Consider the following 27,060-nt stretch of genomic DNA (forward strand, 5'->3'; position numbering starts at 1 on the left):
GTTCTTCTTCTCCGGCAGCTTCCTTGCTGCCGGCGAACCTCCCGGGTCTCCGAGCTTCGAAATGAGGCCCTACCCCCCCTAAATCCGACCTCCCGAACCCAAATATAGCCTCAAAATCGAGAAAAAAGCACAAGAGGTACCTTGATTTGTCGATCGAAGGTGCGGCTCCGGCGACTTGCGCGTTTTTCGGCGAGCTCAATTCCTCCTTCTTCACTGCTCCGTTGGCCACCAAATGCTCCAGGAAGCTTGCCCACGATGCAAAGATCACAACCCTACTTTCAAAACTCGCAAATGCTGCCTCAATCGACTGCTCTAAGAAGTAAAAAAAATTTGGATGACTGGGGTTGTTTGATCGCGGCTATTTATAACCAAACTCGACCGCGAATGGTCAAATCAAGGGTGCCACGCGTCCCTGAGGCCATTCCTAAGGTCATTTCCCATTAAACGCCCCCCCCTCTCCCTGATTTCTTGTTTGCAGGCGCGGCCAGAGCATGGCGCGCACCTGCTCTGATCTTTTCTGCCAGATTTTGCATTTTTATATATATATATATATACGGATATATACATATATATACCTTTATATCATACATATATACATACGTACATATACCTATACATTTACACTTCTTTTCATACATATACATATAACAGTAATATGCATACTATATAATAAGCATATATTATATGATTTAATTACATACAACTAAAAAACTAAATTTAAACATCATAAACATTTCAAATTCCAATAATTTCTTTAGGGTCAGGTACTTAAATTATTAAATGAATTTCACTACATACTCGCTAAAATTTTAATAATTTTTTTAGGGCCTAAAATCAAGATTTTTACGGTATCTCAGGGTATTACATTCTCCCATCCTTACAAAATTTCGTCCTCTAAATTTGATCATTCCTCACTCATTCCAACTATAGGGTCTTCAAATAGGTATGGAAAATTAAGCTTCATGTCTTCTTCTCGTTCCCAAGTTATCTCTTCGCTCACTGGGTTTCTCCACAAAACTTGTACAAGAGGAATTGACTTACTTCTCAGGACCTGATCCCTATGATCCAAAATTCTGACTGGTTTCTCAACGTACGAGAGATTTTCTTGAATCTCGATAGCTTCAGTTGGCATTACCTGAGAGGGATCTGGCTCATGCTTACGAAGTTGCAATACATGAAACACGTCGTGGAGGTTTGATAGGGCCAGGGGTAGAGCAAGTCGATAAGCGACTGGTCCAATTCTTTCCACTATATCATATGGTCCTATATACCGGGGGCTTAACTTGCCCCTTTTCTTATTGCTTCTGGTCACCATTCTTAGTGGAGATATCTTTAGGTATACTTTGTCACCTACTTGGAACTCCAATTTCCTTCTTCTCGTATCTGCGTAGGATTTCTGGCGATTCTGAGCTTCTTTAATTCTCCCTTGAATGATCTTTATCTTTTCTGTCGTCTCCTGAACTATCTCGTGTCCCAAGATTTGGCGTTCACCTACCTCAGTCCAACATATCGGGGACCTACATTTTCGTCCATACAGGGCTTCATAGGGGGCCATTCCAATGCTGTTGTGGTAGCTGTTATTGTAAGCGAACTCTACTAATGGAAAATGCTCCTCCCAGCTACTTGGAAAATCGATAGCACAAGCTCGCAGCATATCTTCTAGGGTTTGAATGGTCCTTTCTGATTGACCATCTATCTGGGGATGATAGGCTGTATTTAGCCTAAGCTGAGTACCTAAACTCTTGCAGATTTTCCCAAAACCTAGAAGTGAACCTCGGGTCGCGATCTGATACAATGCTTACAAGCACTCCATGCAACCTGACAATCTTGTTAAGATATTGCTGAGCTAACTTGCTGATTGGTTAGCTTACTTTCATAGCCAAGAAATGAGCAGACTTAGACAGTCTGTCAACGATCACCCAAATGGCATCATTTCCTTTAGGACTTCTTGGCAATCCAGTCACAAAATCCATCGTAATGTGTTCCCATTTCCATTCCGAGATTTCTAATGGTTGTAAACTTTCACCTGGTTTCTGATGCTCGATCTTGATTCTTTGACACGTGTCGCATTGACTCACGTATCTTGCCACGCTTTTCTTCATTCCTGGCCACCAATACATAGCCCTCAAGTCTTGGTACGTTTTGGTGGCGCCAGGGTGTATTGAGTATCTAGATCGATGGGCTTCTCCCAAAATTACTTACCGCAATTCCCTAACACGAGGTACATATATCCTATCTTGAAAACGAAGGATGTTTTCTCTTACCTCAAATTTTGGTCTCTTTACTTGCCCATGCTCGTCAACCCACATCTTAATTCGAGAGTCTTTTGAGTAGGCTTGTCGTATTTGATCCATTAATTCTGGTTGAAACGTGAGACTAGCTGCGTAGGCAGAGTTTCCTTGGGAAATTACTCCTACCGTCATCAGGCTAAAGGCTTCAACTAGCTTCCATTCTGCCACCATCATTCCGGCCACGCAAGTGGTTTCTTTCCTACTTAGAGCATCTGTTACAACGTTAGCTTTACCGGGATGGTATTGAATAGTGCAGTCATAATCTTTTAACTGCTCCATCCATCTCCGTTGTCTCATGTTTAATTCTTTTTGCGAGAAGACGTATTGTAGACTCTTGTGATCAGTAAAAATTTCGAACTTCTCGCCATACAAATAATGTCTCCAAATCTTTAAGGAAAATACCACCGCAGCCAACTCCAAATCGTGAGTCGGGTAGTTTCTCTCGTGATTCTTGAGCTGTCGGGATCCATAGGCAATGACTCTACCGTGCTGCATTAGTACACACCCCAACCCATTTCTAGAGGCGTCAGTGTACACCATAAATCCTCTTGATCCTTTTGACATGGCTAGTACTGGAGCGGTTGTCAGCTTATCCTTAAGTGTCTGAAAACTTTCTTCGCACCGTTCACTCCAGTCAAACTTCACCCCCTTTTGAGTTAACTTGGTGAGGGGTGTTGCAATCTTGGAAAACCTTTCCACGAACTTTCTATAATATCCAGCTAATCCCAAGAAGCTCTTAATCTCAGTAACTGACCGAGGTTGCTTCCAATTCGTCACAGCTGCCATCTTGGCCGGGTCGACCGATGTTCCTTCGGCCGATATAACATGCCCCAAAAACGCCACCTGGTATAACCAAAATTCACATTTTGAGAATTTGGCATACAGCTTATGTTCCTGCAACGTTTGCAATATTACTCTTAAATGTGATTCGTGCTCTTCTTCCGAGGGAGAGTATATCAGTATGTCATCTATAAACACGATCACAAATTTGTCCAAAAATGGTCTGAAGACTCGATTCATAGTATCCATAAAAGCTGCTGGGACATTGGTCAGCCCGAACGGCATCACCAGAAATTTGTAGTGCCCGTATCGAGAACGAAAAGCGGTCTTGGGCACATCTTCTGCCTTAATCCTCAATTGATAGTACCCTGATCTCAAGTCGATTTTTTAGAAGACCTTGGCTCCTTGTAACTGGTCAAACAGCTCATCGATTCTGGGGAGTAGGTACTTATTCTTGACCGTTATCTTGTTTAGCTGTCGATAGTCGATACACATCCTCAGATTCCCGTCCTTTTTCTTAACAAAGAGTATTGGTGCTCCCCATGGCGACATACTTGGTTCGATGAACCCTTTGTCCAACAACTCTTGAAGTTGGGTTTTTAGTTCTCTTAATTCTGCAGGAGCCATTTTATACGGGGGTATTGAAACCGGACCTGCCCCTGGTACTATTTCTATCGAGAACTCGATCTCTCGCTAGGGTGGCAATCCAGGCAATTCTTCGGGAAACACATCTCCGAACTCTCTAACGATTCGCACTTCTTCGATTTTTAACGGCTCCTCGCTTTTTCCTTTGACACAAGCCAAGTATCCTTGTGCTCCTTGACGTAATAGTTTTTCAACCTCTAGAGCCGAGATCCACTTCCGATCACTTGCCCCCTTTTGCCCTCAAAACTTGAGGTTCAAGTCTCCGCTCTTAAGATAGACTGTTTTAGCTTTACAGTCCAATGTAGCGTTGTACTTGGTTAGGAAGTCCATTCCTAAAATCACATCAAAATCTTGAAATTCCAGAAGGATTAGATCCACCAGGAACTCAACTTCTTCTATCTGAATCTTCCTATTTTTGTATCCTGAAGAAGTTTCTAGAGACTTCCCCATTGGGGTTGCCACAATCATACGACAATTCATGTTTTCTGGTTTTTCTTCTAATACTTCAGCAAATGCATGTGAAATGAATCGGTGACTTGCGCTTGAATCTATCAAAACATGCATGGGAATACCAGATAATAACATGGTACCTTCAATTATGGCTGGGTCTTCTGCCGTGGTCTTCTGCCGTATCTTGTCGCGTCAGATGAAACACTTTTCTCTGCTGTACTCTAGCATTCTAGCATTCCCGGACGTCCCTTGAGGTTGGCTCATCAGTCGCGGCTTGGGACAGTCCTTTGCAAAATGATCCGTCTGCTAGCAGTTGAAACAAGTGATTCCTCTCTTTAGGCAGTTCTGGTTGAGATGTCCCATTTCTCCACAGTTGTAGCAACCTTTCATTCCAAGTCGGCACGACTTCCCATGGTGTTGCTTCTGGCATTTTTGGCACAGAGTACTAGGCTTGAACTTCGGCCTCTGAAGTTCCAGCTTCTCGCCTGCTTTATGACTGCTCCCTTGCTGACTTTCTCCTTGGATAGCTTCGATCCGGCTTAGGTTAGCCTCAATGGTAAAGGCTTGCAACACCACTTCTGAATAGGACTGAGTACTTATACTACTCAACGCCCTCTGAAGCTTCAGATTTAGCCCTCCCAAAAACTTCTGAGCTTTGATCTTTTCATCTCCTTCATAAATAGGCATGTACCGGATCAATCAGCTAAAAGCATCCTCGTACTGGGCGACAGACATGTCCCCGGTTTGCTTTAGCTCCATGAATTCTCTCTCTTTCTTCATTCTTAAATTCAGGGAAAGTACTTCTCATTGAAGAGTTCCTTGAATCGCTCCCAAGTGATGTAGGGTGCCCTAGATCTAGGGGTCATTGCCCTTTTGACTCCCTTCCACCATCTATCTGCCTCATCTTGCAGCATGAAGGTGGCACAATTGACTTTCTCTTCTTCTACGCAATGTAGGTGGTCTAGCAGCTTCTCTGTTTGCTCGATCCAAAATTCCCTTTCGTTGGGGTCTGCGCCAAGCTTCCCTTGAAAGACAGGAGGGTTCTGCGATGGTAAATGTCGAGCATGTTGACCGTATGGCTGTCCCGAAAGTGAGTTTCTTGCATGAATCCCACCATGCTCCCTAGTATTCTTTCCATTTGATCCAGTCAGCTACTCCCGGTCTTCTGGCTGGAGTTGCCTTCCGGGTGCCCACTTGTATTCCCTTCTGTATTGCCAGCTTGTTGGTTTGGCGTTCTAGGTCCTACTGTTAAGCTCTTTTGAGTATTCACCATCTGAAAAGACAGTAGCATTCTGGATTAGATAACAGGGTCCTGCCATCCAAGAAGATAATTCCTTCATTAATTCTATAAATATTATACATTCGGCAAAATGTCCTAGGTACTACATAAGTCACATATATCACACAACACGAGTCACATAGATAGTTAGAATATTTCTAATTAGATCTACTTTGGTCCCGATGACCTCCATATCTAAACATTCTTCTCATCTTCAGACTCGTATGGCGGTGCCTCGGGATCGTCCATCACTTCTTCAATCTCTTCCTCGCCTTCGGAATCGGTGTCCTCGAACTCGAGAAGGTCATCTCCGGCCCAGAACATGGGTATGTTGTCTTCTTCTTCTGCTTCAATCAGATCGCTCCACTTCTTCTTCCTCTTCCTCCTCAAGCGGGTCTCCTATTTCTTCGTCGGGCTCATCTGCTAGTACTGGCTCGTACAGCTCTACCAGTAGCTCACGAATCCATGCACAATAGAGGTTGAAATCAGGGAACTGCTCGCCATGTCGAATCCAATCTGCAAAATCCTGCAAGTCGCCTTCCAAGACACCGACCATCATGTCTATCTGAAGTTGGACTAGGTTAGGCCAGAGTCGATAACTTGGGGGGGTACGTCATCAAGGATTTCCTCCATTTGGACGAGGTGTTCCATGATGCCCTCGTTTGGCTCCGGGATCCGATTCTCCAAACAATGGGCCCAATGATCAACCAAGACCTGCTCCGAGAAATTTTCAGCCATCCTGTTATCACAACTTCCGTTAGTACCCCTAATTGTCTTCGAGTTGGCACTTCCAACCTGCTAGGATCAGTCTAAGTTTTCTTTCCTAAGTACTCCACTGAGTTGAGCTCTGATACCAATTGTAACAGCCCACCTCTTCAGGGTGTGTTATGCCTTAGAAAATTTGGACTTATTTTTTTTTTTAAATTCCCTAAGACCTTATCTAATGCTAGGCGAGATATTTACACTAAAAAATAAATACAAAGCGTAAGTTGAATCGAACCTGCTTATGGCAATACATACATGAATAACTGGACTTAGCATTTATTACGAAGTTATTACAGAAGCTTCTGAAATAAAACAATTGTACATAATTCTTAAACTATTCATATTACATCATAACATGGCACATTTCCTCATTTCCTGACGTCTCGCATCACTACACATCTCCAACCTCGGTATCATCACTGCAAGTCTCCACTTGAACGTTGAATGTTCCAGGAGCGAACCCAAGTTAGATGATGAACCATCTAAGTAAGGGTACATAATGTTATGTCATGTGTGTATGCAATGTCTTACCTCGTAGATGTCAACTGCACCCTCATGCTACCTACCATTTTAGCGGCCACCTCTATCGAAGCCGGGGTGTATGGGTGCATTCTTGGTAAGGCAGCGGTGCCAGTTCGTACTCCTTACGGCCTCATATGCGTGTGATCAATGACATCAACGTGTATTTATGCATTTCATAATCATATCATAGATGCAGTCTATGTGTTGGGTACATATCATAGCATGTCAATATGATGTAAGCATTCTCGAAGATAAACATTTATAATCGTACTAAGTTCGAAACGGTACACTTACAGCTAAGTTGTCTTGAAAGGCGTGCCGACCTCAAAAATCGTGACGGGCGGCTATTTTTTACTCTTCTTGTCCTCAAGGACTCCTAAAACATTAAACTTATTTTTAGAATACCATTTTACTATTTTTAATAATTTCTTCAATTTTTCTTTTATTTTTAAGCCTTATCTCTTCAAAAATTGCATAAAAATTATCTAGACTTTCATAAAATCTAATTTCTCTTTACCAATATTCCTTAAATAATATTTCTAACATTCTGGAATTTTTTTGGAATTTTTTGAATTAAATTCCTATTTTTCCTTATTTCCATAATAGAAGAACTATTTAAATAAATGGCTAATTTAACATTTTCCAGAAATATTTTTCACAAAACATAACATAAATAAAATTCCAGTTTTAATAAAAAAATTTGCAAAATTTTATTTCTTTTATTTTTATTTTTTCTTTATTTCTTTCCTTTTCCTTTCTTTTCTTTTCTTTTCTTTTTCTTTTCTTATTTTATTTTCTGCCGGGCGCGTGGAAGGCACGCGCCTTCTTCCCACTCGCAAGCACGTGCAACCACGCGCCCGGTCTGGTTCTTCTTCTCCGGCGGCTTCCTCGTCGCCGGCGAACCTCCCAGGCCTCCGAGCTTCGAAATGAGGCCCCTACCCCCCCCTAAACCCGATCTCCCGAACCCAAATATAGCCTCAAAATCGAGAAAAAAGCACAAGAGGTACCTCGATTTGTCGATCGAAGGTGTGGCTCCGGCGACTTGTGCGTTTTCCAGCGAGCTTGATTCCTCCTTCACTGCTACGTTGGCCACCAAATGCTCCATGAAGCTTGCCCACGATGCAAGGATCACAACTCTACTTTCAAAACTCGCAAATGCTGGTTCAATTGACTGCTCTAAGAAGTAAAATTTTTTTGGATGACTGGGGTTGTTTGATCGCGGCTATTTATAACGAAATTCGGTCGCGAATGGTCAAATCAAGGGTGCCACGCGTCCCTGAGGCCATTCCTAAGGTCATTTCCCATTAAACGCCCCCCCCTCTCCTTGATTTCTTGTTTGTAGGCGCGGCCAGAGCATGGCGCGTGCCTGCTCCGATCTTCTCTGCCAAATTTTGCATTTATATATATATATATATACGGATATATACATATATATACCTTTATATCATACATATATACATACGTACATATACCTATACATTTACACTTCTTTTCATACATATACATATAACAGTAATATGCATACTATATAATAAGCATATACTATATGATTTAATTACATACAACTAAAAAAATAAATTTAAACATCATAAACATTTAAAATTCCAATAATTTCTTTAGGGTCTCATACTTAAATTATTAAATGAATTTCACTACATACTCGCTAAAATTTTAATAATTTTTCTAGGGCCTAAAATCAAGATTTTTACGGTCTCTCAGGGTATTACAGTGATTTTTGGAGGCGCATCCGATCCTCTGTCTTCGATTGTTGCTGCCCTGTGACCTTCGGGGTTTGGCCTCTCACCTTAGTTGCATGAGCCAAAGTTCGTAACTTTACCCATGGATGAATCTCAGTTCTCTGCTCTCCAATTACTGCTTGTTTATGTCTCTCTCAGTTAAATCTGATGTGGTATGGAAAATTAAACAGTGGTAGGGTTCCTTCAATTTCTGAAGCAACCTTAGTGACTCTGCTCTGTTGCTGTGAACATCTATTTTTCACTGTTACATGCTGCTGCTTTGTGCCTCATGACACTTGTCCAACTATCTGATCTGGTCTTCTCCATCAAGTCTTTGCTACCTCTCAAATCTGGTCTCCTCCTTCACAAGGAAGCAAATTCCAACCTCTGGGTCTTTGCCAAGGGCACATGGCATCAACTGATTCAACCACATCATTGCTGTACAAAAATCCGTGAAACACCAGTTTGGTGTGATTTCCTGTGCAATTCCTTACCACCCCTCCAATCTGATTGTTTCCTTCATCTGTTCTCTCATGAAGACCCAGTCGTCTTCATTGTTGCTGTCCTCCATTGCAGTCCTTTTTTGGAGAAAACCCAGCTGCTGCTCGTTGTGGTTCTCACTGTCATCTTCACCAAGTGTGCCTGACACCAGCTGCTGTCTCGCCTGCTGTTCATCACATTGGTCATGGCTCTCAACCAGTCATTCTCCTCTTTGCGCAGCACATATTGCACAACTCCAGATTGCAACCACGTGACACACACAATTCAGGTATCACACTCCTTTCCTTCTCCAGCCAGAGTCACCATCCATGATGATGTCTACATTAGCATGCAATTGTTACTTAATCTACCCAGGCACTTTCACGAGTTATATTCAAATGCTAGTTAGCTGACTTCTTAGCTTCCTGAGTTTAAGTAGCAAGGGCATGGATAGGTGACAAGGGAAAGATACAAGGTGACAACGATAACACTGACATTGTAGTTTTGAAATAATAGGACAACACTTTTAAGTATATAGAAATATAATTATTTATTCATTTTTTCATCATCTTATACACTCATCAAGTGTATCAAAATTTTAGGATACCATTTTTCTCTTTGCATATATTCAGAGAGAAGTGACTATAAAGTTTAGAAAACTTTTTTCATAAACAAATTTGAACTTTAGTCTCTTGAATTCCTAAACGGAAAAATTAGAGGGACTTACAAATCCATATTATTTTACCTTATCATTATATCCTATGTTATTTTTTTCAAATGCTTAAACTTATGTTGTTATTTTGTATTAAATGTCAAAAATACCCTTATTTAATCTCTCTCTCCTTCGATGATTGTAGCGATGGCACTTTTTGTCCGAGAATGTCAATAGTCCCACTGCTTAGCCCTCCTATTTCTTTTGACAATCGAAAAAGGAGGGAGATGAATCCATCCACACTATGGGTATGACTATAAAAAAGAAGACAGCCTAGGGCAGACGGAGATGAAAGGAGATAAATTGAGGGATATCTAGTCTTTGAAGGGGCTCCATTGCCAGTGATGGCATGCAGAATCATAAGTCACCCATAGTAGTAGCGGCTAGGGTTTCGCCAAGGAGTGGCGATGAAGACTGAATCACAAGTCCCTAATTTGTCTATTTGTGTGTATATGTGTGCACGCAAATTAGGGATTGCCATTAAGCTCTCTCTCTCTCTCTCTCTCTTTATATATATATATATATATATTAGGTTGCTTGGAATCCATCGCTGCCTAAGTTCACAACCCAACCACAACTACATTTTGGTGAACTCAGCATTGGTTGGGTTCAGGTGACTTGGGTTCATGCGAACCCAATGACATCTAGGTCATGAACTCAAAAACAATTTGGGTTCATTGGCCACCACTTCTCTGCTACTGATGTTGTTTTTCTTTTTTTAACTCAAAAAACAGAGGAGAGAGAAAAGGGGAGAGTGGAGAGAAAATTATCGGGCAAAATAGTCATTTCACCTTTATTTTTAATGGTAGGAGTGGTCAAGTTAATTTACCAAAGTAGAGGGATACTTCCTGTAATTATGTCAAACCTCAATGGTGGTTAGTTTAATTTACTCTTACCTTTTAAATTGTGTTCTACAAATGACCAACAAAAAGTATCTTTTTTAGACAGTTATCAAACACTTAATTACTGTTTTTTTCTGTTTCTTTTCCCCCCCGGGGGGGAAAAAAAGAGAGAAAAAGAAGTGCCAAACAGAGCATAATTAAAATTTCTGAAAACTTTCCCTGGCGTATCATATGTGTGTTTATTTTAAAGTCTTTAACGTCTACTATTTTTTTCTGTTGCTTTTCTTAGCTATCTTCCCATAACAAACCACCCCCCCCCCCCCCCAAAAAAAAAAAAAAAAAAAAAAAAAAAGAAAAAGGGAAAAAGAAGTTCCAAACAGGGCGTAATTAAAATTTCTGAAAACTTTCCCTGACGTATCATATGTGTGTTTATTTTAAAGTCTTTAACGTCTCTAAATTGAAGCAACATTGCGCTACATAAAAGCATCACTGTTCATACTTCTTAGATTTTGTTTTTGGCTCATTTAGAAAGTGTTCTATCAAGTTACTGTTGGACTTTTCACTTAGCTTTGTTGTACAGAGTTGTGAAATTCCCATATGACCTTGGAATTATCTCGTTTGACTAGTAAGATAGATTATTTTAAGAATACCAAAGCTGTTCTCACAGATCTTTAATTATTTGGCTAATTTTTCACATTCATGTTACCTATCCTTATTTCAAACCTCCTAAACTAATACACAGAACTTGCACGTCCAATTCCGTGAACAGAAAAACTTGTCGAGGAGCACAGAGAGTTTGATGCTGTGATTGCTTTAGAGGTATGATATTATTTTTAACTGCTATTAGCTAATAATTGCTACCTTTTAGCAATGTGTTCTTCAAGTTATCAAATTTTGTTTATGTGCTGCCTTTTTGAGATTTTTGTGCTATATGAGCTAAATGATTAGTTTCTCATGATTAAGATCAGTGACATACTTGGATATTTTTGAATGGCTAAAAACATCTTTTTGCCCCTAAAGTCTCCCCGTTTAACCACTTATGCTCCTTAACTTGAGGGGGGACCTATTGTGCCCCTCAAGTTGTAAAAAGAGACCTATTACACCTCTCAAATCCCAAAATCCTGAACGTGACATACCCGCGCTTGGACAAAATTTTATATTAATATAATATATATGTTAATAAATTATACATAATTATTTTATCTTTGATGAATTATACACAATTATATATCAAAATGTTATATTAATACAATATATATATATATATGTTGATGTCCAAATAAAATTTTATCATTAGATGTTGCCTAGGATTGGTGTTCGACCGCCATGGAGGAGATGGAGGCGCTGACATTGACAGAGAAGCTTGGGATGGCTCTGGAGAGAGAGAGAAGGCAGAGAGATGAGAGACCCATTTCATCCCTCACCTTCCTCAACTGCGTGTGATTTCACTTGTGGTGCTGACTGGACAATGAGGTGCATGATTGGTTTAAAATTGAAACTTGAGGGGTGTAATAGGTCCCTTTTGCAGCTTGAGGGGCACAATAGGTCCCCCCCCCCCCCCCCCCCCCCCCCCCCCTCGAGTTAAGGGGCATAAGTGGTTAAACAGGGAGAGTTAGGGACAAAAAGGTGTTTTTAGCCTTTTTGAATTAGTAACTAGAATCCTGATTGATTTTTATTTCATTAATCTTGACAAATGCTTTTGTTGATTGCTATAATTTAGGATGATTGATTGATAGCTGATTGTTTGATAGTTGATTGTCAGAACCTTTTATTTTTAGTATTCTTTCTCCAACTATAATAAATAGAGCAGGTCGGAAACAAATACATGCTTCAACCTACAGTATTTCCGTCCAGTTTCTTCTTCCTTTCTCTCTTCTAGACCTTTTTTCTTATCTGTAATTCTCTATTTTCAAGTTGGTATCTGAGTGAGTTAATGTGTGTTTTAAATTATAAGGACAAGTAGGTTGCATTTGTCCCAGAAAGCAGTGGGACAAACTTGTTTTGTACAGAAAGCTCCTAATCTCTACTATGTTTTGGTCTTTTTTCTTTTTTGGTAATTGAGAATCAATTTTAAGACTTCAAATTCACTTTTTATATTGGTTGATGTCAGCAAATGTTCCCATTGCTAACTGTCACCAACACAAACTAAGATATGGTAGTTCTGAACTTTCAAAGTAGCAGGAACTTGTTAATCAAGTTGGATTCTGGAATATCTGCTTTGAACTGCTTGCTGCTTAACTATCCTAAAATCTACTTTACATGTATGCATATTCATATGTTTGTTATCTATGCATGTATCTGACATTATAAAATGGTTATATAAATTTAAAATACAAGTGCAAACATGAATTCTTTGATTGTGTTAAAGATGATTGGCTTTCCACTTCCATTTTGGTTCAAGTTGCTGCAATGAAACCTGCTGAATGTACATCGTGAGACATGGATATCTGAAACAATGATCTGATCTCAGCTTTCAGATTTAGCATTGTTAAGAAATAAATTGCAAAATACCGTACTCTGATGGTTAAAGCTTTTTTCTTGCAACACTATTAATTATAGAAAATTGTCGGTCTGCATTTATTTCTCTTTGGGTTCCTTCTTGTTCATCTGTACTCATTTTGAAATCTTCAATATTGTTTGTATTTTACTCAGGTAGTTGAGCATGTTGCAGATCCTGCTGAATTCTGCAAATCTCTGGCAGCATTAACTGTTTCTGATGGAGCCACTGTGATATCAACAATTAATCGTACAATGAGATCTTATGCCACTGCCATTATTGCAGCCGAGTACCTCCTTCACTGGGTATAAATCTAATTTGTTTCTTACTTGATATCCACATTATATGTTTAGGCATTTGCTTTTGGAATACTCTGCTTGGCATTTGACATGGTATTCTTGCTTTCTATTGTCTTCTTTTGAGATGAAATAACTCCACCATCTGGGTTTGTCTTTTCTATATTATCCTTGCAATACTTTTCCATGATATTATCCTTCCCTTGCTTTTCAAGGAAGTTATGTCCTTCAGTATTGGTCTTTCTACTCATGCACTAATGTCTATTGTAATTAATAATGCATTTATGTTTCTAATTTGACTTTGAGAGTTATTGGCAATTCAGCCATTTGTCCCTTTTGCTCTAACGATGGATGAAGTCATCGAGCATATTCAAGACTAGGCACCTTTGCATATGTTATTTGGATGAAATAAGAGAAGGCATATTATGAGGAATTTGGATTATTATATTTTGGGTGAATTACACTTGATGCCTTTGAGATTTGGTATAAATACAAAGAGTACGCCCACTTTTTTGAATTACACTAACTACCCTTACTGTTCAAAATTTCTATCAGATCACCTCTAGGTTAGATTTTCATTATATGTGGTACTCTTGGAGTTCTATAAAATTGCATGTATTTCTTAACAATTATTTGCCCAAGGGGAGGCTAGCACCTGGTGTAATTTTTAGAATATGGGAGTACATGCTGTAATTTAGTGAAACCTTAGGGGTACTATGTGTAATTTACCCTTAAATTTTAGAGTAAATTAAACTTGGCACTCCTGAGGTTTCACTAAATTATAGTTTTTCCCCCTCTCATTATAGAAATTACATTACATTCCCCTCTGTTAAACAGATGTGAAGTGGGTGCATTGACTTTTTTCTGTTGGCTTTCTGCTCGGACAGTAGCAGATATTTTAACTGAATGTTAATAGACAAAAATACCTTCATCTGGTTGGAGGGTTGAGATAATTTTGCACTTGCCCGTACAACTGATGCATTGGGGCAACTTCTGGGGTGAAGTAAGCCATTTGAACCCTAGTCTTATATTGATTTTATATCTCAGATACACACCCTACCCCCCTGGGAGGGTGCTATGCTGATGACAAGGACAAGGTTCACAACAAGAAGGCTTTTAGCCCTCTTAACTTTGTTTTTCGTTTCTTTCCCCTTGTTTGGAGAGCATAAATGAGGGTTGGAAACCTAATTTCTTGTTTCAAAAACCCTAAACCCCTTTCCCAAATGTGTTTTCCCATGTTTATTTCTTGGTTTGAAGCCCTACTTGGCTATTTTGAAAACTCTATACCCCTTACCCAGAAATAGTTCTTGCAAGCTTTTGTGTGTTTATTGTTTGGTTTTGAAACCTGCCTTCTTTCATAAACCAAGAATCCCTTTCATGTAAACCTCCTTACATGAAAACCCCTAATCTAAAAATCAATTTTAAGTTTTCATAACCCTAAATCTAATCCCTTAGATGCAAAACCCCTTTTTGAAAACCTTGCATGTAAAACCCCCAATTCCTTAAAACCCTAACTAATTTCTGAAAAAGAAACTATACATGGTAGAATATTTTACATTGACATGAAAAACAATAAAGCTAGAATTATGAAATTCATTTCATTTTGCAAATAAATAAATCGATAATAACAATAATCATATGCCATAATCCCACTATTGTTGTTACTAGGATATAACAATTAAAATTTATTTGTTGTGAGGAAACTCAACGAGCAATCGGAAGAACCCGAGGTGTCCCTTAGCCTTCCTATCCTGACTGCAAGACCCAAGGGAGAAGGAAGTCATCTAAGGTGGACTTGGTCCATTGACCCAAAAGAGGCTCGATCCGCTGGTTGGGAAAGCTATGGAGTTGGAGGAACTGGTGTCAGGACCTCGCTCCCAGAATCCCCGAAACCAAGGAATCCAAGAGGGAGTGCCTAAAAGAATTGTACAAAGGAAAACTCAAATACATACAATCACAAGCATTCCTCATATAACAACGGAAGCCATAATCTTTTACTTAACAACACCATTCATCTAACATATACATTAGGGCTTAATCGCCCAAACATCTCAATAGAATTACAACAAACTTAACTACCTTCCTTTGCACCCAAACCATCCCCAAGACCTTTTAGTCAGGAGGCCTCTATACACCTAACTATCAAACAAGGATCAAAATCAAGCTTCACCAAGCTCACCCATAGTCTTAGCTTTCCCCTTATCTAGAATGATGCAAACAAGAATGAGCCACAAGGCCCAGCAAGCATAATATAGAATGGACATGGAGCAATGGAAACAACTCTATATAAGACCACGAGGCAATAGGAGTCAACAATAGAGAGAATCACCAGCGAGAATCAATGCAACACAACACCGCTAACATCATCACATGCTCCTATGCCATGCTTCGTCACATCATGAAAATAGTGTACAAAACATGCAAACATTTATGCCGCATAGGCCTTTCAAATCACATGATTTCATATAAACATAGCAAACGGTCTTTGGGGCCCATCTATAGCTCAACCCAAAGCCTTAACATCCATACCATACGGTCCTTGGGCCCATATCTAGCTCAACCCAAGGCTATTAAATACATACTCCAAACCATCTTTCAAAACATGAAACATTATACCTTTCAAAACATGTTTATGCCTATGCTATGCACTTGTGCATACACCACTATAACCATACTCATAACAATCTCTTAGCATATTCTTTCACATGATCCCACATGAACCCATTGACATGCCCATGAATGTATGCACTTTGCCCTCAAGAACAAGCAATCATAATATAGAATCAAGGAGGGAACAAGTTAACAACAACATAACTTAACATTGAAGCATTGGGCTAGCAGGGACGAAACAATCGACAGCTACCAAACACCGGTCAATAGCTTAGGCATTTTTCAACCCAACGGTCGACGGCTAGAGCCCATACATCTAACAATCGACAACATGGTGTCAAAACTCAAGGGTAGTTAGGGTATTATTGTAATAAGATTGTAGTAGTTAGTAGGAGGTGTTTTGTGAGTTGTTAGGAGCACATGGATGCTATTTTCCAGATTTCATTTACTGTTGAATAGCCTATAAATAGGCCCTAATATGTAGAGAAAGACATGCTTGAATTGAATGAATGAAACTCTCATTTCTCCCTCTAAGATTTATCCCCAATCTCCCTCTTGTTTCTCCCCCTATTTCTCTCAATATCTCTCCCTCTTTCTATTGATTTCCCCTTTCCTTCAATTCTGATTTCTCTCCTAATTCCTATCACAATCCTAGCTAACCCTAGGAATGTGACAAATTGGTATCAGAGCGGTCTTTCTTCAGTTGTGGTTCATGTAATTTTGGTAGTTGATTCCGATGACTCGTCGGAATTGATTGAGCAGAGCATCGTTCCTCGGCCATTTTTGTTACTGATTAAGGTCCGTTGAAAGTCCATGGTTACTGTTCGATGCAGTGGATTCACGAAATCTGAAAGTGATTTCGGAAACAGGTAGCAACAAGGTAGGTTGAAATCTTAGGAGATAACCCAAACGATTCGGGTGACATGCTTGAACGGCAATTTGGTGAGACCAACAACTGCAACAAAATCGATTACCAGTGACCGCAATCAAATCTGGTGGTAGTTGTTCCCTGACTTTGGTTCGGATGCGATTAAAAGGCTACTGAAATTAATTTTAGTGATTAAAACCAGAGTATGGAGGTGGCTGATCCATTGTGTTAGGTGGATTTGATCGGCAATTCAGTTGCAGATCAAAGACACTCATGTCCAAGTTTTGAAGGTGAAGCTGGCAGTGACTCTCGGTTGTGAAACTCGAGAGTGTTGCCGACTTCTGGAGGCGACTTCGAAGGATGGTATCAAGCTAGTGATTTTTCAGATCCGACCGTGATAGAGGAGGTGAGATATGGCCACGATTCTCGGCAACCCAGGCGAATTCAAGGAGCTACCATCTGCTAGTGGTCCTCGGCCCAAAAGGTCGTGACTAGAGAGGGTGATGCGAGTTGGTCGGACGACTAGAATGGGTGACCAGAGGTTGACGTGAATGGCCAAGAGGTCGTGACTGGTGCAGGAGTTCCTAGCGATTGCGGTTGTGCATCGGTTTCTGGCGATCGTGGTTTGGTCAATGAGTGGACTTGAAGAAGGAAGCGTTGATGCATCACTAGTTGGGTTGTCACTGGCAAAAGGTTCGCAACTGGAAGTGATCGCAGGTAGAGCAAAACCGGAGGAAGGAGACGAGAGTCTAAGAAAATTTGCCGATTGATTGGGTGCGAAGCTTTCCATTAGAGAGCACAAATCTGACCGAACCTAAGTAACAATCGCTAAACATCGGCAAGTGCAATTCAGTCCAAAGAAATTTCAACTGAGTTAATTGAGTAGTTTCTTAGCCACCAACTCTTTCTGCTTGATTTAATCGAGTCCAGAATTGAAGGTGAAGCAGACCCAGCTCTTGGCGGGTTCCCTTTGAGGTAGATTAAATCTGGGCGACTTCTTGAAGCAGCGGGTGAGGTGGGCGCTTATTAACCATAAGCCACAAAAGCCGATTATAGGTTGCCAACTGCTATGAGGAGATTGATTACCCAATAGATCTAGGCAACCTCGGTGAATCGATTGTTCCAGAGATTGGTGGATTTGACAGAATTCGAAATTCCAGCAAGTGACCCTCGGTTGCTAATTTTAGAAGATGTACGGAGCTCCTGTTTATTGGCCTTTAGCTTGTCTTGCTCGTGAGCTTTCTTCCATGACGAACAGTGCACACATGAGACCATGGGAGCCTCAATTGTAGCACAAGATTTCAGCCATGACGGCAGTGCACGTATGAGAACAATGGAGTCTCAATTGCAACAGAATAAGGCTGCATTTTCAGTAGGGTGTCCTACTCGTGAAGCTAGGGGAGGCAGTGCATACATGAAGCAGAATGTTATAATCTCAGTTGGATATAACAGAAACCATGAGTTTGGCCAGAATCATGGGACATGGGAAAAGAAAATGGATAATCAGTTCAATCTAAGGCGCAAGGAAACAACCAGTGGGATACATGAAGAGTGTGAGGAATTCGGTCGAATATTCCGCGAGAAGCTACAGGAGTTTGCAATGATACTGACTAAGAAGTATCATTACAACTTCCCCACAATACTTCGATGATTATCGAGGAAGTTTTAACAAGGAGGAATTCCTTAAAGTGAAGCAGCCGAAGGAGGACAACCTTGTTGAAAGTAAATTCTTGGTGTACTCCAGCTACCAGCAACTAAAAGTATTTCCACTTGAGGAGGCCCCTACTGAAGATATGGAAGGGTCTAAGCATACTACTCTCTTGGTCTTGGCTATGGAGAGGGCTGAGGAGTACATGGAAGAAGGGATTGAAGAATTGGGGGATGGCAGTTCAATGGTTGGTAGCATCTCAAGCACCCCTACTGGTACTGAGAATCCAGATGCTAAAACCCTCAATATGACACTGTTGGAGGAGGTAACTGTTGAGGATGAAACTGAGATGTTTGCTAGCAATCCGGGAGCCAAAGATTTTGGAATGGAGACGACCACAACAGTCTTAGATTGTGGAGATCTTAAATTTATTTCTCTTGAAAGAATAGGAATGGAAGGAGTTGTTGAATTTCCTACTATGAATCACATAACTCCAACTGAGAAATTAGTCAATTGGGAGGACACTTGTGCCTTAATCGAAGTGGATAACTAATGGAGGGCAGTTCAAGATTGGTTAGAGGATGCTTGCCTGAAATTGATTACACTAAAACCTTTCAGCAGTACGTTTTTGATCTGGACCAATGGAGGACGCAAAAGGATAAAGTGAAACAAGATGAAAGGAAGAAAGGGAAGGGATTTTTTATTGAAGGGACCAAGACTCTTGTTGTTTTGCTTATTTATGTTTCCATTGGTGTTGCAGCAAGACATAATGTTATTGTTGCTGAGGAGAAAGAAAAGAGAAAGCAAAAGAACAAGGAAAAACAAGGTAAGAAGAAGGAAAAGTGAAGAAGAAACCAATGGGTGAAGATGGTCATTGGATGAAAAAATAGTGGCTTGGTTGTAATAAGTTTCTTGGGGACAAGAAACATTTCAAGGGGAGGGGAATGTCACAACTCAAGGGTAGTTAGAAGGGTATTATTGTAATAAGATTGTAGTAGTTAGTAGGAGGTATTTTGTGAGTTGTTAGGAGCACATGGATGCTATTTTCCATATTTCATTTACTATTAAATAGCCTATAAGTAAGCCCTAATATGTAAAGAAAGGCATGCTTGAATTGAATGAATGAAACTCTCATTTCTCTCTCTAAGATTTCTCCCCAATCTCCCTCTTGTTTCTCTCCCTCTTTCTCTCAATATCTCTCCCTCTTTCTACTGATTTCCCCCTTCTTCAATTCTGATTTCTCTCCTAATTCCTATCACAATCCTAGCTAACCCTAAGAATGTGACACATGGGACAGTCGGGCAACCGCCAGAACAAAGCCACCTCATGAACTGTCAACAGTCCAAGCAAAACGGTCAACAGTCTCTGCAACCTGCAATCCGAAACAGCATGCACAAGAACAACATCCATACAAGTAACATCAAATCCTTGCATGTTCTCTATTCTAGCAAAGAAAACATCATTCCTAAAGAATTATAGGGTGAAACAAACCCTATTTGAGCTCCAAAGGATTTCATCAAGATTTAGCAAATTAATAAGAACATAGAAAACTTTGGGAGAGACATTAAAGTTTGATATGAAATGTATGGGTCTAAATGAAGATATGACAAAAGACAGAAATACATGAAAGTCTAGAATTCATATAGCCGACCCCACATAGTGGGATAAAGGCTGGATATGTTGTTGTTATAGAAGAACTTGCAACTAAAAAGGAGAATAAGAAGTAAAGGAACTTGTCTCTTAAAAGAAAAAGAGGAAGAAGAACTTTCTCAGAAGATTTCAAATCACCGTTGCACACTTCGGATTTCTACTAGCAAAACATAATAAAACAACAATGTTAAGGCGTGAGACTTAGACCCAACTCCATCCTTTTTTTTTTTTTTTCCACTTACCTTTGGCCTTAGCCTTCACTGGCTTTTCCCTTCTATTCTCACGCTGACCTTTTTTTCCTTTAATTTTCTTTGCAAAGTTACGCCTCCTTCTCCAAGTTCCCTCCCTATTTACTCTTAATTCCACTCATTGCAATTATAACCTACCTTCAGCCTAAATTAATTTCTAGCTGCAAGACCACTGTAATTCCTCAACCCAAGATTGCATGCGTTCTGCTCACCTAAAATCACTTGGCTGGGAGGGCTTCATGCATTACTAGGGGCAGACAACAGCAGGGCAGCTCCAGCCACTGCGTGGCGCAGCAAGGCAGCTGCATGGCCACCGTGTGGGGCCCAAAAAGACGTCGTTTTGGCCCCCCTTGGCTAGAAAAATTCCAACATTTTCCTCCAACAGCCCACACGTCCGCCTGCCCCACTATTCAAACCCAGAACCTGCTCTCGTGCACGATTGCCCTATCTGCAAGCCTCTTCACCTATATATGTGCAATCATTAAATTTAAGCTAATCCCGCTTATAGTTTCCGAAATCATACTTAGACCCCAAAATCTTTTGAAAAATCACAATCACCTCCCTCTTTAGAATTACATTAAATTCTAATTTCTTCCATAAATTCTCAAATCCACAAATATTCAATAAATCATAAATAAACGGGTCATTACAACTAGTATTGTTGAGAGACGGCAGGAGATCTTTTATCTTATGAGCAGGTCTGTAAGACAAAAAGTAGTCAGAGGCACATAGGGATTTCTCAAGTGCGGGCCCTCCAATGCTTAAGTGAAATGAGCTTGTCATGTAGTACAAGATGTAGAAATGTCGTGTGGGGGAAATTTGTGATGAACGGAAAGAGCATCACTCTAAGGTCGTTGCTCTAGCTAGCTTAGCTTAGGCATACTTCACTTGTCTGGACTTGTCCCAAAATGAGAGAGTTTAGGGCTATTTATAGGCATCAATGGGGGACAAGGACACGTGACGTGTGTGTGAAGGTGTGGTGCTCCTTCCCGAGAAGGGGCAGTGCGTCTCCCCCATCCACGGTGTTATTTCGAAGTTAAGCTCGAAAGGGCCTTCGGGAGAAACCCCTCTGTTGGGAAGGACCCCCAGTAGGAAGTGGGCCTAGTACAAGCGAGCCACATTGTTGTGGGGGGTAATGCGTGGTAATGCAGGCGGGGGACATATCTCCCTGGATTCCTCCGAGAGCATGGCTCGACCAGGGGAATCATGCAAGTTCGGGAAGCTAGTCCCAGACGAATGATGGGCAATCAAGGGCTTTCTCAGGAGAGATATACCCTAACCTTGAGAAGGTCTTTCACTGAAGGGATTGCCTCATCCGGGATTGCTAATGCATTGGCTATTTTGGAAAAACTCTCCTGGTGGGCTACACCACAACAACTAGATGGGGTCATTTTGCAAAAAATAAAACAGTAAATAAGTAAAAATAATAAAATAATTGTTCCATGCATGGTTTCTTTACTTAAAATGATCAACATAATAAAAAAGGAATAGTGTAGCTTTTGAGTTGATCTCTTACCAGTCCTACAAGAAATGTAAGTGCATTTATTGAAGCACTCTTCGTCAAGGATGTGTGCATGGATCCAATTTAGGGGCAACATACAGGTGCCATGCCCAATGCAAGGAAGGAGAGAAGGAGGGGGGGTGGGGTTGTTATTGGAGAATTCTCTTTTATTTATTTCCTTAATTAGTATGCTGATGATGAGGTGCTACACAAATAAACTTTTTAGATTTCATGCTTCTGAATGATCATCCGAATGTTTTATGTTTGCCCAAACTGTGCTTGTTTTGATTTTTTTTTTCTGCATTTGTGCATTTGATCCTCAAACAGCTCCCAAAAGGCACGCATCAGTGGTCGACTTTACTTACTCCTGAAGAGCTAGTGCTGATCCTACAGCATGCTTCCATAACGGTAAGTAAACTGCATCTTGAAAATTTAGCCACCTCTATCTCGTACTTTTTTAGATTTCTCTTTGCTTCATTGGTGAAGGTGTTTCCTTCCTTTATTCTTGTTTGTTCAGGTCCAAGAGTTAGCTGGATTTGTATACAACCCCCTGACTGGACGATGGGCTCTATCTGATGACATCAGTGTAAATTTCATTGCATTTGGTACTAAAAGAAACCAATGAAGTAAGGGGAGATGATCTTCCATCTTTCCAGGGCTAGAGCTGACTGCGAAGTGGCACACATGGAAGTAGTGATACACAGAAAGCCAAGGGAATCCCGGTGGCTCAGCGCTGTGACCTTGTGCCAAAATTGGTTGTTGGGAGCCTCAAAGTAAATTGGAGGGTAGAAAAATCAAAAGATGCTCTTGCAAATTATCAAAATTTTGGGGTGGCCGGGTGGGTGGGCGCCATTTTTATTGGTAGGTTAACCTATTAAAAGTTTTTCCCAAGAAACATGTTCCTTCCTAGATGTCCTTGGGAAGATTTCTTATTACAGTTGGCATTCCAATAACTTGATTAGTAGTAGTTATACAAAACAAAGGCCTTATTGAAGCCACCACAAACAAGCTTTGAGATTTGTCAAAACAAAGGCATTTTTCAATTATCCATCAAAATACATATAATACTATTACAAACAAATTGATATAAACAGGTTAAATTTCACAAGACACCTTTGAGATTTGTCAGGAAGGCATTCATCATCCATTTTTTTTTTTAAAATAATGTAAACCTCTCTTATTAATTAATAATTAAAATTGACCATTTTATACCTATATTTAAACTTCTACGGTCTTTCCCTTTCCTCTATGTTCTCACCTCCTCTTACCTATCTCTTTATTTTCATCAAATTGAACCTATCCTAATTCTCCCTCAATTGGAGTAGTCATTGTCATTATCTCCAAAAATGTCGTAGTTCTTCTATAGTCTCATTTTCTCTCATCTTTCCTTTTGCTCTTCATCGTTCTCCTTTTCTATTCTTGGTCTTATTCTAGCAACGATCAAAGCCTATCGTCATTTAATGATTAAAACCTCATCAAATCTTGATAGGGTTTTAGTTGTTAGTTTGTCGCTATCTAATAGTTGAAATCCCATCATGATCAATGGGGTGGCAACCATGAACTTGTTACCAAAAAGAACAATACCAACTAGAAACAAGGGAAAATGAGAAGTAAGGAAACAAATAAAAGAAAAAGAAATGAGAGGGGAAAAAAGGACGATCAACGTACCCATTGTCATTATTGATGCATAAGAGAAAACAATCAGCCATGGATGAGGTACTCTTTCTCTTTCTTTCTCATTCTAGGTTTTGATCAAAACTAATGATAGGATCTCCAACTCCTTGGGGCAAAACCCCAAGTCCACAACAACCCAAATTTAATTTGAGACCCCAATAATATGAGGTTGAAGGATTGGGCCTACTTCAAACCTAGTCCAAAGATATCCAAACAAGGAGTACCAATGAGGGCTTGGGCCTAGGCCCAAGCTTATTGCCATAGTTGGCTCACCTAGTCTATTTAGAGGATCAAATCTAACCATCCACGTAACATTATCCTACCATATACTAACCTTTTATCCTGTCTGTATAAAAGTAAGGTCTCTCAAAAGTTAGATATAATATTTATTACACATTTATTCTATCACTACTACATCATTCCCAAGTATAGTAACTAACTTGAGTGTCGATAGATCTACTGAAGGATTAAGCCCCACTTTCTTTTCGTATGAAGAACCAATTTAGATAATCTTAGGCTCTAGATCAAGAAGAACCTAAATAGAGCACAATTGTAGCATGAATTGGGTAGTGATTGACCCCAAAACCCTAATAAAAAAAACCATGCACCGTCAATGGGTTTTAGATTAGAACCTGTTGAGAATTCTAGGTCCGAATATGTGCATGTGAGAAAAAGAGGGCCAAGCACTATTTCAAGCATCAATTTTTTGTGATACTTTCGTTTTATATATATACAAATATTAGGGTGAGTGAAAATTGGAGTAGTTTGGTCTTTTTAAAATTTTTATGACATCAAACAATGGCAAGTGGAAAAGAATTGCACAATGGTGAAAGTTAAGGAATGTTGGTGTTATTTTAAAAAAGTATAGGGGTAACAAGTACAGGGGTATTATTTTTTACCAAACCAATGGAGTTTTGATGTGAAATTTTTCTAAAAATAATTTTATAAGAAATAATTTTATATTTGATTTTATAAATGTAGTTTTAAGAAAAATTTCACATCAGATGCAAAAAGAACCCAAAATTACCCTAATGATGTTGACTTGATTTTGATTTTGTATATTTTAAACATAAAACTTTAATAAAGTGTCGATGATATTGAACTTAAAAGGTTTTGGACATGTTGAGATAAATGTTTTGGATTTCAAGATTTTAATTTTAAACAATTTTTGAAAATAGTTTTTGAACTTGTCTTTTAAATCAATGAAATCTTATGGATCCTAAAATAATATTAAAAATGGAAAAAAAATCAACTAAACATTGAATCCGATCCAAAACTATTAACCTATTCTATGTGACTATCAACTGATTTTTTTCAAGTTGTCGACTTCTTCTTTGAGTTTGTCGATCAATTCTTCATAATTGTAAATTGTCTTTTAAAACAAGTCAACCAATTTAATATATACATTTTAGATTTATTTTCTAAGACTAAACAATCGACTAATTTTTGTTTTTTGGAAAAACTATTGACTGGTTTTTCAATATTTTGAAATAAACTATTAACTACATTTTGAAATTATTGATTGTTTCTATTGAAAAATTACTAACAACTAGTTTTCTGCAAACTAATTCTTTGTAATTTCAATCTCCAACGGTTAGAATTCTGCATGAGACATTATAAATACTAGTCATTTTGAATATCTTATAAGCAATTGAAAGAGTAGGCTTGTTCATTTAAGAGATTAGATTTTCAAATCACTTTTTAAACGCAATTGTTTCAATCTTTTCTCATTCAAGGCTAATTCTTATTCTATAAAATATATTTTAGTCTTGTGGTAACAAATCTCGTGTTGAGATTCTTGTTTTTAGTTGTATATTTCTTATTCTTCTTTGTAAATAGTTTTTTCTAATAAGAAGAGCAAAAAGGTTAGTGGGATAACTAGTGTAACATCCCAGTAATTCGAAAATAATTAATGATTATTAATTTGATTGAGAATAGTTAGTAATTGTTAAATTAATTGGGAATAGGAAATATTTAACAACTTAAATTGGAATGGTTAATAGTTATTAATTACTATAATTAAGGTAATTATTAATTATTATATTTATGATAATTATCGAATATGTATGAGTTTAAGGGAAATATTAATTTATTTTATGTTAGAGTGATGGGTAATTAATTGTTGAAAAATGTGGATATAAGAGTTATTTTTTATATGGGTGTATGTGAGAACTTATGGAAGTGTGGGGGTCTAAATGTAATTTTTGAGAACTGTTGTGGGATCACCTTAAGTTTAATGTAGTGTGTTTATAAGTTTGAGTGAGGGCAAGTAGTGTGGGTGGCACGCACGTGAGGGGTACATGTGTTGGATGCGGGTTTGAACCGCGGAGGCTTCGTGCGTTAGGGGAGGAAAATGCTGATTTTAATCAACAAACTCGTTTTGGGGCTAGGCAGTGGCACTAGCTGGCTGCCACGCGCCAGCTTCTGGTGGCCCATTTCTTTTGCCAATTTAAGCCAATTATAGTGAGCATTTGGCCAGGGTAATTTTGCAGTAACAGATAAGGAATTGGGGAGAAGAAGATGGCATAGAAACTAAGAAATTAGAGAAAATTTGGTATAAATTACAAGTAAACTTATTTTAATTAAAGATTAAATTAGCCATGTAAGTAGGAAAATCATATTGAGAGTATTGTGTGGTTGAAATTTTATTTAGGCTACGATTTTATTAATTTTTGATCAAATTAAACTAATTTGCAGCATGTATTAATTTAGCGGTGTGTGGGCGTATAATCATCGAAATTAGTTAATTTAAGGCAAGCTTTTTACTCCCTTCGTGATTCTCATTCAATTTATGAATTCTATATCCTTCCTCAACCCAATTTGGTTATAGAAATTAACTGTGTTCGTTATAGTTAATTATCGTGCAAATTTTATTAAATTAAATTAAATAGGAGACTTCCAGGGTTTAATTCGGTAAGTACTTACGAGGTATTGTAGCGCCTCTATTGTTGGTTCCTAATGATGGCAAATATATTCCAAGAGGGGGGGTGAATTGGAATTTGTATAGATTTTCAATAATTTAAAACTTTGATTGTTGGTAGAATACTAGGTTTCGAAATATAAGTTATATGTTTCGAAATAAACCTTTTTGTTAAGTAGGTTTCGAAATCTACTATATATGTTTAGAAATATAGCTCATTGTTTTACAAGTTTCGAAATATGAAATGTATGTTTCGAAATCTACTTCAATATTTTGCTTGATTCGAAATCTTTTACCTTGTAGTTCAAAATAACGATCTTTGGAAAAGATGATTTATGTAATTAAGAGTATATCAAAAATATGTTTTCTATGTATATGTATAAACTTGTTCTCAAGAAAACTATTTTAGTCTTTGATAACAAAACTTATGCAAGCATGTGCAATAAGCAATAATGATACATGAAAGCTAAAGAATACTTGCACATAAGATATATAGTGGTTCGGCACCCACCTACTCCACTACCTTCAAGTTTACCCACTTGAAGGATTTGTAATTCCAATCACTTTTACTAGTGATCACCACAATAAGGGTTTTACCACAGTTCACCCCAAAACCTTATAAAGTGGGTTTTTATGGGTTCAACTC

The 27,060-nt window shown here is 39.0% G+C and overlaps 1 protein-coding gene across 1 annotated transcript in view; it reads left to right on the plus strand.

The window, feature by feature from the left end:
• The window catches only part of LOC127792476 (ubiquinone biosynthesis O-methyltransferase, mitochondrial), an 88,475-nt gene extending 65,543 nt beyond the window's left edge, over window positions 1-22,932 (plus strand). Inside the window, exons 6-9 of the mRNA XM_052322976.1 lie at window positions 11,272-11,321; window positions 13,155-13,304; window positions 22,148-22,228; window positions 22,338-22,932. Of these exons, the coding sequence (XP_052178936.1) occupies window positions 11,272-11,321; window positions 13,155-13,304; window positions 22,148-22,228; window positions 22,338-22,445 (389 nt within the window). The 3' untranslated portion in view covers window positions 22,446-22,932. The remainder of the gene's footprint in view (window positions 1-11,271; window positions 11,322-13,154; window positions 13,305-22,147; window positions 22,229-22,337) is intronic.
• Window positions 22,933-27,060: the final 4,128 nt, after the last annotated feature.

Source organism: Diospyros lotus, chromosome 15, assembly GCF_014633365.1.
Source record: "Diospyros lotus cultivar Yz01 chromosome 15, ASM1463336v1, whole genome shotgun sequence".
Classification (NCBI taxonomy): Eukaryota; Viridiplantae; Streptophyta; class Magnoliopsida; order Ericales; family Ebenaceae; genus Diospyros; species Diospyros lotus.